The following is a 15,024-nucleotide window of genomic DNA, read 5'->3' as shown; positions in this document are numbered from 1 at the left end:
TTAGTTTATTTTTATGACATGAAAGTCTCAAAGTAAGATTTATTTTATTATTAAACATTTTTTATATAATTTATATGCTGTAGATTTAAAATAGATTTAATCAAATAATTTTTAGTAAATAGTGCACTTGGTGGCAGGATTCATGGGTGAACCAATAGGACAACGAAATTCCCTCGCGAATTCAACTGAATTCCGCAAAGGCCCATTCACCTGCAACCGGGTCCAGGTGTGATTCTGTCGTGCACTGTACAGGAACCCCCCTAGTGTCGATTGGTCATCCTTTGGGCGAATCTCCTCCAGATTACAATGCTGCTGGGCATAGGCCACGAAGAAAAGCGCCGTATTCGTATAATTAAGACCCGGTAGCGTCTCATTGGTCAGGGAAGTAAAATCGTTGTTTGGCTCCTTAAATCCCAACCAGCTAAGATAGGCCCGGAAGGCGACATTGAGGGCTCCACTATCCGTGATCAGCTGACTGGTGGCACTCGCATTGGGTCTCAAATAATCGACTACCTGGCGGACAAAGCAATTGCTTCGAATGTGATATTGCCAGGCTGTGTCTCCGTCCCAATTATCCCGTTCGAGTAGGCCAACATACCAGTGAGGATCATCGAAAGCCATAACCAACTGTTGTGCCAGTTTTACACCCAGTGTGGCATAACGAAAGGCGTGTCCATAGTGGCGATCGTAGGCAGGAGGCTGCAGCAGGGCCAATCCCATATCCAAACGTCGCTGAACTGGTCTCAGTCGCACCCTGTCCTCATAAGCCTCCACGGGATCGGAGGGTGGGGGCGTGAATTCATCGGATAGGCGGTTTATTCTTTGAGACTGAACCGCTCCCAACAGCTGGCGGAGATTGTGCCAATAGTTACCGCGCTCCATCTGCATTTTGAGAATCAATGGACGCTCATAGCTGGACATCTGCAAATTCAAATTTCGTAGCTTTTCCTGACCCACACGCCGGGTGCCCTCCTCCAACCATTTTGCTTCCAAACTTTGCCTCAGAGCTGCTTTTAATGTCTGATATAGCTGTTCCAGATCTGATCTGTTATCTTCAGTTCCAAACTGTCGGGCATATAACTCTCCCAAAGCCGATGGCAGCAGTTCCTTTGTTCGTTCCAGGCACTCTCTTTTCCTCAACTGCGGACGATCTTCCAGAGGAAAACTTATAGCAGACAATGCTCTGTACATAATATAGTTCGCAACCATACTTATATTATGAGCAGCCACTGTGCGCTTTAGCTGGAGATAATATTCCGGTGCTGCCATGTAAACGGGCTTAAAGATGTCCTGGCCATAACTGGCCCTTACATATGATTCCAGATTTAGTTCCAACGAATTTGAGAAATCACGCAGGTTTTTGCGGGTATAGTTCGCCAGGTAGAGCTGCTCCTCGCCATCCCAGAGATCAAAGGATCCCCCACGCATTCCACCACATAGCTCATGCTCGAAGTTGAGAATGTCGGCTGCCAGGCGTGCGGATTCCTCTTTCCCCAAGGCCAACCAGGCCCTAAGTTCGGAGGCCACTCGAAGCTCCAGTGGTTCGTAAACAGAGTCCCTGATATCTGAACGATTTTGGGTGCACAGTTCCCGAGGGATCAAAGTGCTGGGCTCACTTAAGTACAAGCTGTTTTCGTTAACATTTCCATAGTTATAACTCACACGGAGCCCGATGAGAATATCCATTCCATATCGAAATCGTAGGGTTCCCAGCACTCTCAGCCAGTCATAATCGTGGTGATGCACCGCCCACTGGGAGCCCGGAACCGCTGGGAATCCTCCATTCTGGCTGATGAAGTCGCTAAGGAACTGCTGCTGGCTCTGCTGCTGCTGATTCTGTTGCTGTTGATTCTGCTGAACCTGTGCCGAGACGCAGGACTTGAAGAACTCCTTGGCCTGTCGCGCTATGACGCTGTCCTCTCGTCTCACTGCCTCCTCTAAAAGCTGGATAAGATACCGGTCCGTTTGCTGCTGCAGTTGCTCCCGAGGCGTGGATGTTGACTTCCAATTGCCGCATGCATAAGCGTAGAAATCCACACAGGGATCAATGCTATTGTTCACATGGCTTCCCATCTCCTGGGCTTTCGATTGGCGCACTGTCCTTTCCGATTGGTATATTCGCTGGAAAGGCGGTGGAGCATCTTCGCCAGAAACCAATGCATTGTACTGGATTAGTGGCAGCCAAAGCACCCATAGGAAAACGATCGTCGGGTCCAACATGTTGCCGGAGCTCGGTGAAACCATCGACTGCCTTCCCCAGTCCAAATCGCATTCACGGAGCAGAGAATCCGAGCTGATATTGCCAGAGTTCAGTTGGGGTTATCGAACAAATAGAGAGTAAAGCGGGCAGAGAAAGAGATTCGTTTATAGAAACTGATTAAAACGCTGTAAGCATTACAGAGAATTTCTCTGGAATCAGTTAGCTTTTCATAATTAATTCATTTCATTTAAAATTTCAATGGTGGGTTATGTTAAAAAAGTAAAAAGTAAGTTAATAGAACTAAACTAGATAGAAACTCAAACCAAAGAATGGCAGGTGCAACATAAGCTTTTATTTATTAGGCTGGTGTTATACATTTAGATGAAATGCCTCTCAGTAGAGAGTGCACTTGAAGCGGGCGTTCAGTTTATCCCCCCTGGAGCAACTGTAGGCGTTGGCGAACTGCTGCGAGTTGGATAGCGCCGTGTTGATGCGCAGCTGCTCGGGCAGCTCATCGAACCGCTCCAGCGATTCAGGGTAATCGGTGCAGTAGAGTTGAGCATAACCCAGGTAGAATAGTTGATTGTGGTTGTAATCTAGCAGCGGCAGGCGTTCCCGGTCATATATAGCCGGAGTTTCGGCCGCATTCTTCATCCACTGTTGGTAGGCACGATAGGCAATGTTCAAAGCTCCGTTATCGGCCACAATCCGACGCAGCAGATCCTTATCCTGCACCGGTTTTCCCTTATATTCTACAAAGATGGCATATTGCTCCTGGAAGCACTGAGTGTGTCGAGAATATGAACTTTCCGAGGTGTTATCCCACCAGTTGTTTTGGTAACCATTAGCATCGAAACGCCTACCCACGCCATCGAATCCGTGCAGCATTTGGCGTGCCAGAAGCACTCCCAAAGTGGCGTACTTCAAGGCATTGGGATAGGCGGGATCCCAGAAGAACCTCGCTTGCAGGAATGTGATTGGAACTTGAATGCGATTCTTTTGGATCTCGTAGTGCGGGAGCTTGTACACCTTATCTTCGGCAACCGGTTCCTGCATTAGTTTGGCCAAACCGCGTTGGGTCTGCCACTGGAGAACTGCCACCAAGTTCGGGTAGAAACGTTCCGTGTGAAGGTTGACTCCGTGCATTTGGCGGATCAACTTGCTGTCATCGTGGCTCCGGAACTGAAGATTTAAAGTTTCCAGTTTGCTAATGGCCTTCTGCCTGGTCTCCAATGTTAGCCAAAGTAAATGCTCCGAGGCCTGCAGATCCTCTTTGAAGACTCGCTTTATATCCGACCACGTCGACTGCAACTCATTGATCATCTGCATGTGATTGTAGTTGCGATGGAACAGGCTCTCTAGCTGATGGGGGAAATACCTCTGGGCCAGCTGAACACACCAAATATCGGGCTGCTGAGATTGCGGCACACGTGCGTCATCCAAGGCTTCCAATGCCTTCCACATGGTATAGTTGGCCAGCTTCAGTTTGGGCGTATCCCTTATCACATCCATTAAATTGGACAGATAATCCTCTGGAGTCTCATATAAATCCATGTACAGGTTATCGTTGAAAATTAGTTGCAGGTAGCGAGTCACATCGAGGTAGCTGCCATAGGCGGATTTCATCTCGGCGGCGGTCCTTTGGCGAGTGGTTTGCTCCAAGGTGAGGGCAGCATTGTGGGGTAATCCCTTGGCTAGTTGTTGCTCAATTTCTAGCACTTGACTGGACACCTCCTTCAGCCAATGCTCCGATTGATCGGGAAAATAAAGCTGCAGCTTCTTGAGGATCGAATTTTCGTAGATTTCCCGACTGCCTGCAAATTGAGGCTCCAAGTAGTGGCGACGAGTCATGGGTAATTTGGGGGCTCCGATCTTCAAGCGATGCAATTTCTCCTTCCTTGTAGTCGAGGATCACATCCAGTCCAATAAATATGTCCACGCCTAGCGTACGTTTCAGGTTAGCCACCACCTGCAGCCAATCGTACTCATAATAGTACCAGGAGGAAACTCGAATCTCGGGCCAACCGCCTCGGAAATCAGCCACATTTATCAGAGTTGTCACAGCGGACCGCGTGTCATTCGTTTGAAGGCGACAAGAGCCAAAGAAGTTCTTTAATTGCCGGTCGGCGCTATTTTCAGCTCCTCTCGTGGCACTCTTGAGCATTTCAGCGCTTTTTCGTATATATAGCTCTTGCAACTCCTCCAGATAGTTGGTCCTGTGTTTGGACACTCGTGCGGGATGCAAACGTGGCCAATTTCCGCAGGCAAAATTGTAAAAGTTGGAGCAAGTCTCCTTCTGGTTCTCTCCCATATACGCCTTAATGTGCGCAGCTTTAGCCAGGCGCAGGATGTCGATGGTGTAGTTGGATGCTGATGGATGCGACACTGCAGCATCTGATAGGCAGATGGAGAGGAGGATGACTCCCAGCAGGAGTCTCACTGCTTGATTGGCCATTATCTCCGGCGATAGGGCGACTTTTTCCGTGTGATCCGAATGATTGCCGAAACGAAACTGAGCGGGAATAAAGAGATGCGTCGATTTTTGACTTGAACAGAAGCTTATCGTCACCACCGCTTGATTGGTTAATTAGTTCCATTAACCGTTGCAGTGAATTCGCTCAGCTACTCAATTACGCGACTGACCTAAAATTCTAATTTGAGTTCTCATTGTCATCTCTTTCTCTTTTGCTCTCCCATCTTGCAATCGCTTTTTGTGGGCTGTATTCGCACTTGACCCTCAAGGTAGCTGCTCTCAGAGCCCCCCATCTCTTATACAATTTTATAGTTAATGAGCTAATGACTTTTCCGGGCCCAAGGTTGGGGCCGACTCATCATCATCCTGTAGTGTATAATTAAAATTTGTTTGTGCTCACTTAGTTGCTTCGTGCCGTAATTCTAACGATTCCTCTTCTTCCACCTCTAATTGCAGATTGAAAATTTCCTCAAGCTAGATTTCTAAAAACATTTTTACCACGGAAATTGACTAGAAATTGCCAGCCAGCAATCATCACCAGACAACGGCCATCAAGGAAACTTCACACACGGTAAGAGTTTGCCTTTTCTAGTAAACACCTACAGTTGCGGTCAAAATAATATTTATAAGGCAGCTTAAGAAAAAATAATAAATTAAGCAAGTCAGAGAGGCTCTTAAAGTATGCAACGAAAAGTTATATTTAAATATCTTTTCAAATAATTCTCTATTTTAAATCTTTTAATTTTGTAATTTGCCAATTAACTTTGAAACAAGTTTCAATTTGAAATAAATAATTACCGATTTAAGGAAGATAAATAAACAATAAAAAAAAATTTATAGATAAAAAAGTACATTTTAATATTCTTTTAGTTAATTAAAATTTAATTCAACATAACAGGGTCAGTCGATTCACAACGACTGTAAAAATTGGTCATTGGTCTTTGAAGCGTGTAATCTTATAGAAAAGCTAAAATGTTTTTATTGACCGCAACTGTAAATTCTTTACTTTTTCTGCACTCGTAAATTATAAGGGCTAAGTGGAACTTTTGGGACAAAGCCAAGACAAAAAAGCGTAAATTTTTGCACTGTCAGCCAACTGGAATCCATTAACTGTTTGCCACAAACTTTTTCCTTTTATTATTTGCAATGGCGCTAGGAGAACTTGTCACTTTCTGTCTGCATTGAGTTCTAATAAATAATTCAGTATTTGCTACAACTACTTTCTTAGTCACTAAGTTAATACTTTATGTGCCGTCTAACCAATAGTGGATTTAAGTGTTTGTCCGTTGAGACGTTTGTCAATCTCCAGGGGATCCAAGGAAAAGTTGTACTTGACATGATAGCCACTCTTATCAGCCACATAGGTTGCCGTTTCCACATACACATAGTTGGTCTCCTTGCCGAGCAAAGTGTATGATGATGAGCGTTTGCCTGTGATGATCAGTTCGGGTTTCTCGCCAGAATCCTCGGAGTTATCCTTGAGTTCACCCTTTTCATCTCGCTCCCCGTATACCTCCTTAATGCTAAATACAATATTGGAAAATTTGATTAGGATCTTCAAGTATTAACCAATCAAAAACTTACTGAAATTCATAAAGAACTTTGGTTGAGGCATAATTTCGATGGATATATAAAACAAACAATACGAACACCAACAGGCACTGAAATAATTTTCAAATTGTTTTCTTTTCTCACATTTTCTTAAACGATTTTTACTCACCGTATTGACTCTGATCATTATAGTTCAAGTTGTTGGAAGGCACTGAATGAATGAAATCCCTGATGCGATTCCGATATTTATTTGTTTTTTGTTCTTGCAATAGTTGCAATCTCTACTACGGAACTAGTTAAACCGGTCGCTATCATTGCAACTGAGAGTTTTTGATCTGGCGATTCCGCACCATTTATTCTTCGGACAGAGAGAGATATTTATGATATTTCTGACTATTCTGATGTGCTGTCGGCAAACGCCCCAAAACGGGTTTCCGCCACCCGTGTTATGACTATTTCCATCGGTATTGACTAGATTTAATAATTGCCCCCAGGGATGCTGATTGACAGTAATTGCCACCAGTGGAGCGTCTAGTCGTTGGGGGTTTTTGTGTCATCAAAACTTCGGGGAAAATCTCTGGGAAATGCTGAAAATCTTTTCATTTTGGGGTTGTTAACAATAAAAACGATTTTTTTTAATTTTTAAGGTGTTCTATTTATACTTTAAAGTAGAATTGATATCTGGTATGGATTGGCTAATACTATGTAGCAATGTACACTCAGTTTCATCAGTAACTGAAATTTTATCTGTAGAATTGGGTTTTCTAGTAAAGACGGAGTGAGTAATTCTTAAAAAATTTCTTTAAAAATGATTTGTGAGCCTAGGAAAAAGCTTCATTAAAGTAAAATTCGATAATGTTTTATTTGTGTAGAATATGTACATGTCTTTCTTATTACTCATAATAGTTTGTTATGCTTAGGTTTTTGAAAAAGGTTGTTTATATATATTAAAAGGTTTCTATTTTCTTTTTTTTAAGTTATATTCTTTATATTTAGCGGTGTGCTAGCCGAATATGCCGAATATTTTCAAAAATGGTGCACTCAATCGTGCTCCGATTCCCATGGGAGTGGGTTCACATTCCACAGGAGAATTGGGAACATTTGTACCATATATTCCCCTGTTGACTTGCGTTGTGGTTGAGGTGGTAGTGGGTGCCAAAGTTGGTAAAGGTACTAGTCTCCTCGTACTGAAGTCTCCAGGACTTATCATCGTGCGACTTGGTTGTTCATTTGGCAAAAACTGGGAGGAATCACTTTCCGAAATTGGAGTCATCATGGGCTTACACAATTTTGTATCCACTGGAGATTCCTCAAAGACCCTTAGTGGGTTCAAAGATCTCAAGTTTATGCCAAACGCATTGGCGAATGCAACACAGCCAAGTATTATAATCTATATACAATTTTTTTTGATTAACAACTACCACTTAAATGTGGTTTACCTGGATACTTACAATCTGTTGCATTTTTGATCTGGTACTGAGGAAATAACTCTATAGCAGTCGCTTTTATATGTAACTCGCTGTTAGTTAGTAATTCATAAAATTACCTATTCAGTTACAAAGTAAATGGTAAACGGGTTCAGTTTGTTATATGCATTCTCACACATACTGCGTGACGTTTGAAAGTCCATTTACAATTTTCTTCGTATTTGAAACCCCATTTTTTTATTGAAGAGATTTTTTATTACACAAAAGCTATCCTTTAAGAATAAAAAGTGTTTTTAGGGTTTTTGCATCTAACTGATCAATGAGCGGTGCTATGGTGAAAGTTGTTTCAATAGGAGGCAAAGGTTTTCTTGAGCTAAAGGTAGCTACATTTTCATTATATTTTCCATTGATGTTTTCCTCCGATTTTGAAGTGGAATTGAGTGCAATAATCGGTAAAGGTACCAGTGTACTTGTACTGACGTCTCCGGGACTAGATATTGTACTCCTTCTTTGTTCATTTGATAAGAACTTGGAGGAATCTCCTTTCGAATTTATAGCATCCAGGTTCTCAAATAATTAATTAATTAATAATGTTCTTGGTAGCCTAAAAAAGTTTGCGTTTCGCTCAATTGAATTTGCGAAGGCAACCCAGCAAAGTATGATAAATGTAATCTATTTATAAAAGGATTGGCGGTTACTACTTTCTATGAAATCCAGCTTCCATGGATACTCACACTCGGTTGATTTTTAATTTGATACTGAACTAATGTTTCTCTAGCATTCGTATTTATATTGAACCCGCTGTTAATTAGTTATACATACAATAACGAGTTTGTTAGATACATGACACATGACGTGACTTTTCATTAAACCCATTATAAACAATTTAAAATTTGTTTTGATTTTTAAGGAAATATGCTTTTATGGAATATTTTTATTTACTTTACCAACGAAAGTTTTTAAAGTTTGAGAATCCAATCGAGATCCAATACCCTCGGGAAGCGGTTCGTAATCTTTCTCAAAATGGGTAACGTTATTTTCTTGTGTTGGGCTTAAAGCTGTAGTGTGTGCAGAAGTCGGTAATGATGCGTTTCCAGAAATATTTGTTGTACTACTTGGCAACAACTGGGAGGAATTTTTATCCAAATTCGAAGCCACTATGGAATAGATAGTTTGTAGTTTGGTATCCTTTAGAGAGCTTGACAATCTCTGCTCTATCCCAAACGAATTGGCGAAGGCAATCCCGCCAAGTAGAAGAAATATAATCTGTATATGAAAAGGTTAATAGGTACAAATGAAATCCGGGTTCCTCGCATACTTACACTCGGTTGCATTTTTGTTCTGATACTGAAAGTATAACTCTCTGGCAGTCGGATTTATATTGAGCTCGCCATAAATTAGTAATTCATAAAATTACCCATTCAGTTATTTAGTAATGAAAACGGGTTCAGGTTGTTAGATTACAGACGTTTAAAAAAACCATTGAAAATCAATTTACAATTTTTCTTTGTGTTTCCATTTTTTTTTTTTGTATTCTTATTTTAAACAAAATGTTTTGCTGTTTTAGATTTAACTTTATGTTTTTTGATTACTCAGCTATCCTACTGTGACTTTAATGAGGGTTTTTAGTGTTTTAGCATCTAATCGTGAGCCAATACCCTCAGGAAACGGCTCGCAATCATCCGAAGTTTGATCACCATTTTCCACGTTGTTGACATCGGTAGGGATCGTGGTGGAAGTTGGTTCAAGAATTTCAAGTTTTCTTAAGCTGAGGCTGGGTACATTTCCATCATATTTTCCTCTTACAATTCCGACGGTGCTTGGTTTAAAATTAGGTAGGTTTACTAGTCTTCTTGTGCTGCGATCGGGTACATTTTTATTTTCTTCTTCACTGCTGATTTGCATTGTGGTCAAGGTGAATGTGGGCTTCAGAGTTGGTAGAGGTACCAGTCTCCTTGAGCTTGAAGCGGAACTAGGTGCAAGAGTTGGTAAGGGAACTAGCCTTCGTGTGGTGGCTTCTTCAGGAGTAATCGTAGTTATTGGTTGTTCAGTTGTCTCCCCACTCGTAGTTTCAATGGGATTGCATTGCTTAAAATGACGTGATGCTGCTTTAGCTGAAGGCTGATCATTGTTTTCATTAGATATAGGTTTGCTTGATGAGATTAAAAACAGTTGGCTAAGGCCAATAGAATTCACTACGGCGACCCAGCCAAGAAGGAGTAACAGAATCTATACGAGATAAATTTATTAACACTATTTCGCACTGCAATCCGGTTTACTTCTATACTTACACTCAATTGCATATTTGATTTTATACTGAAGCATTAACTCTCTGGCATTGGGTTTTATATTAAAATCGTTGCTTATAAAATTTCCCAGATAGGTTGAGAGCTCATAAAACAGGTTTAGTTCCTTCGATGCATTCTGAAACATACTTTGAGGCGTTTGGAAAAAATCAAACAAAATAATAATTTGTAAAGCTTTATTTTTCGCAATATTATAAAATGAGTATTTTTAAAACAGTTGCACTGAGACTTGTACAAACTCCTTTGGGATTCTCATTGTCATCATCACTTGTGGTGCTCCGGATAGTTGTTAAAATTTTTCAGTTTTTGTAAGATTCGGTTATGAAAGAATTCAGTTGTTTGATTTTTTTTTTAAATACAACATTGTAAGAAAGTAAGAACGTAGTTGATCCCTGCTTTTCTGTATTTTACGAACTTCATTTTCGGTTGGGGTAATCTTTGAAGTCACGCCCAGTTGTAATTAGTTTTTTATTTGGTTGTACTCCTGTTAAAACTTATTCCGGTTTCTTTGAGAGGTCTTAAGGTTTCTTTGCACCTCTTTTTTCTTTGTACTTTTATTTCGTTTCACAATTCCTCTTGTAATTTTATAAGATTGCACTTGATGTTTTCGGTCCGCAAAAGTGCTTTCCTCAGTGAGACCGTATGAGCTATCTCAGGCCGTCGACACAAGTGGCAGAATAATACTCTAAATAAAAAATAAATGTCTTTAATTTGAATCATCCATTAGGGCTTAATGCGATACTTACAATCTAATGTATTTTTTGTTCGTTATTGATATTTATACGCTTGGAGACTTTTGCCTTTATATTAAACTTAAGGCTAGTTAGTAATTCAGAACATATCCCATTAAGTCAGACCGATTATAAAAGCTTGTTTAGATATCTAGATGTATTTAGGTGCGTAATTAACTACTTTATCGGAGGTTTTATTGAACTTAGGAATTTTTTACGGTTAACGTTTTTAGTAAGGGTACACTAAGCATTATATGAAAATCATCCATCGATTTATTGTAATTTGTTTTGGCACTTGTTGGTGAATCCTTTGCTAGAAAACCTTTCAAAGCTAATAAAAGCTTTGAGGTTTCTTCATTCGGTTGGGTTTTTCCCAAGTCTGGCGAATTGGTTCCATTGTTAGGATCTCCTCTAAGGCAGTTTGATGTATTAAAGATGAGCACCACAAGAAGCAGAATCAAATTCTAAATATATTTTTCTTTATATTTATATCCTTTACTGGGAAGTTTATTAAAACTTACAATCGACAGCATTATTACGATGATACTGATGTTTGAACTGGCGTGTAGTTCATTTTATATTAATTTAACTCTAGGTGTCAGATTATTGATTGAAAACTATATGGCGTGTAAACTCTTTACAAAAACTGGATGTAATTACGATTAAAATAAATCAAATCAAGTCAATTGAAGATTAATATTGTTATGTATAATATATAATAAATTATAAACTTAATAATTAATTCATATCTTTCTCAGTTGTTTCCGATAAACAAATAAAAATCAGTTAACTTATGCAAGAATTTTTAGTAGTGTTGCACTTAGTCTTGGTCCAATAGAGTCTGGGCCGCAGTCATCCTCAAGAATTGGATTACAATCGACATTAGTTAGCTCATTAGTAGTTTCAGATTTAGCTGGTAAATCTTTTGTATAGTTGTCCTTTGCAGGTTGCCGTCTCAGAATAGTAAGAAGCTTTTGTATTCTAGCCTTTGATTTCACAATATCGTCGTCAGTTATGGTATTCAAAGCACTTTCCTTTGCGCTGTGCTTAACTGCATTCTTGAACCATTCATTTGAAGTTAATGGGTCCTCGTGAAACACTACCTCGTTTGTTGAATTTGTTGAGTTTTGGGTTTCCAAACCTCCACCACCCCAACTTAACTTCAACAATACAATAACGCATACAAGAAGTGTACACAATAGAAACTGTAATTAAAAAATAATATTATTATCCTCTGGGATTACAGGGTTAATCGTCATCGGTACTTACAATCGCTTGCATGTTCAGTTCTGTTCTGTTATGAAATTTCACGAGGTAGTGAGTTTTATATCGACGTGGCGCTGCTCGTTAGCAATGCATAAAATTACCCAGGTAGACAGATCGTTGGCAAAGCTTACAGTTTTTATAGTGGGGCTAACGTACAGTAATATTGTATGGGCGTTGTTTGAATTGGGAAAATCTAATTTAGACTTCGACTAGGGGTTTGAACATCATTGATCTGTTCTATATTTATAACTGTGAATGAGATTTTCTTGATCCATTCAGTTGCAATAAATTTTATATAACCCAGTTCTTAGCGCTGATTCATTTTATGAGAATTATGAATTAATTTAAATAAGTTAATACATCAAATTACTGATTACAATGATAAGTGCGACAAACCTTACTTCTTGGTAGTTGCCTTCGTCGGATGGCACGTGTTATGACTCATGGTAGTGACTATGACTAGTCATTAGTAACGTGTTAAAGCGGCTCCCAATGTAAACAAACAAAACACGTTTTCTTCACTTTTTATACCCTTGCAGAGGGTATTATAATTTTGGTCAAAAGTGTGCAACGCAGTGAAGGAGGCATCTCCGACCCTATAAAGTATATATATTCTTGATCAGGATCACCTCCTGAGTTGATATAGCCATGTCCGTCTGTCCGTCTGTCCGTCTGTCCGTCTGTCCGTCTGTCTAGTTTCTACGCAAACTAGTCTCTCAGTTTTTAAATTTAGTTATCGAGTTGAAACTTTGCACACACTCCTTCTTTCCTTTGCAATACAGTATATAAGTCGGAACGGCCGGGATAGGCCGACTATATATCCTATAGCTGCCATATAACTGAACGATCGGAAATGCCATAACTCGTCTGTTTGTAAAGTTAGGAAGCTGGGATTTTCTATGTGTTTTATATTTGGCTAATCAATCCGACCTACCAAATTTCATAAGGATCGGCCGACTATATCCTATAGCTGCCATATAACTGATTGATCGGAAATGACATAACTTTGGTGTTTGTAAAGTTAGGAAGTTTGGATTTTCTATGGGTTTTATATTTGGCCAATCAATCCGACCTACCAAATTTCATAAGGATCGGCCGACTATATCTTATAGCTGCCATATAACTGATTGATCGGAAATGCCATAACTTTGGTGTTTGTAAAATTAGGAAGTTGGGATTTTCTATGGGTTTTATTTTTGGCCCAATCAATTCGACATATTAAATTTCATAAGGATCGGCCGACTATATCCTATAGCTGCCATATAACTGATTGATCGGAAATGAAATAACTTTGGTGTTTTTAAAGTTAGGAAGGTGGGATTTTTTATGAGTATTAAAAATGCATCATATGAATAATTTTGGAGAATATAATTTGCAGAATATTCTGCAAGGGTATTTCAACTTCGGCTCCGCCCGAAGTTAGCTTTCCTTTCTTGTTTAAATAGTATTCTTAAGTACATATGAGAAACTTAGATTTTAGTGTAAATTTATGATTCGGTGAAATCTTTTGCAATAATTTGAATGGTAATTATATTTGAATATGCTTCAAATTATTATCAGCTATGTAACATAGTGCGGTGGCGTGGTTCATGGTCGTTGGACTCCAATGTTTAGGCGTGGGATTATATGTAAAACCATAATTTAAAAATTTAATTCCAATTTAACATTAAATTTTTAAAATAATTTTCATAAATTACAATTAAATTGAAGGAGCTTTTATAATTTGAATATTTTTTAACATCTTGATTTAACAGATATAATAACACCACAACGTATTGAAAAACATCTGGCTAATGTTTTTTGAATACATTTATTTGGATAGCTCTGTTATTATTGTGGTTAGAAGCTGTCGTTTTTGTTTATAATAACACGATGCAAATTTTATCAATTATCGACCCAACTAGCGTACACTTTAATGAATGAGCTTGATTATTTAGCCACACCTTATAATTGTAGTATTTGTCGAACATATTCCTCTCCCCTTGTGTAACGAAACTTGATGTTTACTATAATCAACTGATTTCCCATGTTCTAGTTATAGCTAGTTAAAGTTAGAAAATCAATAATATGTTGCGGTTCATTTGCATTATAGTAGACTCCACTATTAAAAAAAGATTAAGACTATTTTAAGATTAAGACCTTTCTCAGCACTGGGAAAGTTCAGTTTTCAATTTATAAAGCAGATTGGAAAGGATCATCCAGCTAAATCATTTCTCAGTATTATTAGGTAGCATTTAGTCAACTTTGAATTATATTCTATCAATTTTTATTATATGTATAACTATCTATATATACGTATTGTATATATAATTATTTATACCTGTAATGAATACTTACATTATATTATATAAAGTTTATAAGTTGACCAAATTTTCTTAAGATGCATGCGGGGTTTTCTCTTACTGCGTTTGACTTTATGTAATCCAATTTGATCATTAATATTATTAATAGGAACTCCATCAGCACTATCATAGTCCAGTATTATTGTATTTAATACATAATCCAAAAAATACCTGTTTTAATGCAAAAAATAAGTCGCACGGAGCTAATCTATTCGGTATAATTGATGTATTCAGGAAATTCTAAGGAACTCAAACTTGATTTCCATAGTTAGCAGGCCAGAAAAATGGCACTAGGTCAAAGTTTGAGTTACAAAACCCGGTGTGATCCACATCGGTAGAAATCCGAAGATAAAATTATTAAAAGTGGTTTGAAAAATCCCCTTCAAACTGGGTCAAAATCAATAACTTCACGTAGTGCAATTAAAAGCATACAATTGATTTTAACAAGAATTTGTTTATTACTTCAAGTTAATTAATTACTTATAATATAACAATAGTGCTTTAAGTTATATAACAGTTTTGTATAATATTAGGTATATAGGAACAATGCTATTAAAAATTAGCGACGAAGCATAGTCGACGCAACATCTGCGAAGCTTACAGAATCGTTATGTTGTTTTGGCCACACATTTTTGAATTTGATCAATAAAGTATAGTCAGTCAAGAAATTTGTAAAATTAATTCGCTTAGAGGTCACTTAAGTTAGAATCTTCAGCAGTTTGGCTGAT

General features: G+C 38.7%; 7 protein-coding genes across 7 annotated transcripts in view; 1 reads left to right on the top strand and 6 right to left on the bottom strand.

The window, feature by feature from the left end:
* LOC108041172 (ubiquitin carboxyl-terminal hydrolase 12A) overlaps positions 1–15,024 on the top strand; it is a 30,012-nt gene that overhangs the window by 11,883 nt on the left and 3,105 nt on the right. The window contains exon 2 of the mRNA XM_017118993.2: positions 5,130–5,244. The gene's annotated coding sequence lies outside the window, so the exon portion shown is untranslated. The remainder of the gene's footprint in view (positions 1–5,129; positions 5,245–15,024) is intronic.
* On the bottom strand, positions 48–2,235 carry LOC108041170 (neprilysin-4). The gene has a single exon (XM_017118990.2). It carries the CDS (start codon positions 2,218–2,220, stop codon positions 112–114), a length of 2,109 nt encoding a protein of 702 aa, XP_016974479.2. The 5' UTR covers positions 2,221–2,235; the 3' UTR covers positions 48–111.
* LOC108041171 (endothelin-converting enzyme-like 1) lies at positions 2,531–4,722 on the bottom strand. Its single transcript, XM_017118991.2, is given in 2 exon segments — positions 2,531–4,093; positions 4,095–4,722. Coding segments are annotated over 2 exon segments (2,061 nt in total). The 5' UTR covers positions 4,656–4,722; the 3' UTR covers positions 2,531–2,593.
* On the bottom strand, positions 5,514–6,447 carry LOC108041175. The gene is made up of 3 exons (XM_017118998.2): positions 6,394–6,447; positions 6,258–6,334; positions 5,514–6,196 (listed from the first exon to the last, which is right to left on the bottom strand). The coding sequence occupies exons 1-3, from the start codon at positions 6,409–6,411 to the stop codon at positions 5,929–5,931; spliced, it is 363 nt and encodes a 120-aa protein (XP_016974487.2). The 5' UTR covers positions 6,412–6,447; the 3' UTR covers positions 5,514–5,928.
* LOC123036925 lies at positions 7,068–7,898 on the bottom strand. The gene is made up of 2 exons (XM_044458924.1): positions 7,676–7,898; positions 7,068–7,614 (listed from the first exon to the last, which is right to left on the bottom strand). Exons 1-2 carry the CDS (start codon positions 7,685–7,687, stop codon positions 7,228–7,230), a joined length of 399 nt encoding a protein of 132 aa, XP_044314859.1. The 5' UTR covers positions 7,688–7,898; the 3' UTR covers positions 7,068–7,227.
* LOC108041173 lies at positions 8,544–10,027 on the bottom strand. Its single transcript, XM_044458923.1, has 3 exons — positions 9,943–10,027; positions 8,974–9,880; positions 8,544–8,917 (listed from the first exon to the last, which is right to left on the bottom strand). Exons 1-2 carry the CDS (start codon positions 9,952–9,954, stop codon positions 9,248–9,250), a joined length of 645 nt encoding a protein of 214 aa, XP_044314858.1. The 5' UTR covers positions 9,955–10,027; the 3' UTR covers positions 8,544–8,917; positions 8,974–9,247.
* LOC108041174 lies at positions 10,115–12,478 on the bottom strand. The gene is made up of 2 exons (XM_017118997.2): positions 11,958–12,478; positions 10,115–11,893 (listed from the first exon to the last, which is right to left on the bottom strand). Exons 1-2 carry the CDS (start codon positions 11,967–11,969, stop codon positions 11,480–11,482), a joined length of 426 nt encoding a protein of 141 aa, XP_016974486.1. The 5' UTR covers positions 11,970–12,478; the 3' UTR covers positions 10,115–11,479.

Source organism: Drosophila rhopaloa, unplaced genomic scaffold (assembly GCF_018152115.1).
Source record: "Drosophila rhopaloa isolate 14029-0021.01 unplaced genomic scaffold, ASM1815211v1 contig_178, whole genome shotgun sequence".
NCBI lineage: Eukaryota > Metazoa > Arthropoda > Insecta > Diptera > Drosophilidae > Drosophila > Drosophila rhopaloa.
This window is presented reverse-complemented; position numbering and strand designations above follow the sequence as displayed.

Excerpts from the sequence above, each read along its gene's own strand:
- LOC108041170 (XM_017118990.2), bottom strand. The coding sequence starts at position 2,220 with ATGTTGGACCCGACGATCGTTTTCCTATGGGTGCTTTGGCTGCCACTA.
- LOC108041175 (XM_017118998.2), bottom strand. Across the intron at positions 6,197-6,257 it reads AAAGTTCTTTATGAATTTCA|CATTAAGGAGGTATACGGGG; the intron begins GTAAGTTTTTGA and ends TATTGTATTTAG.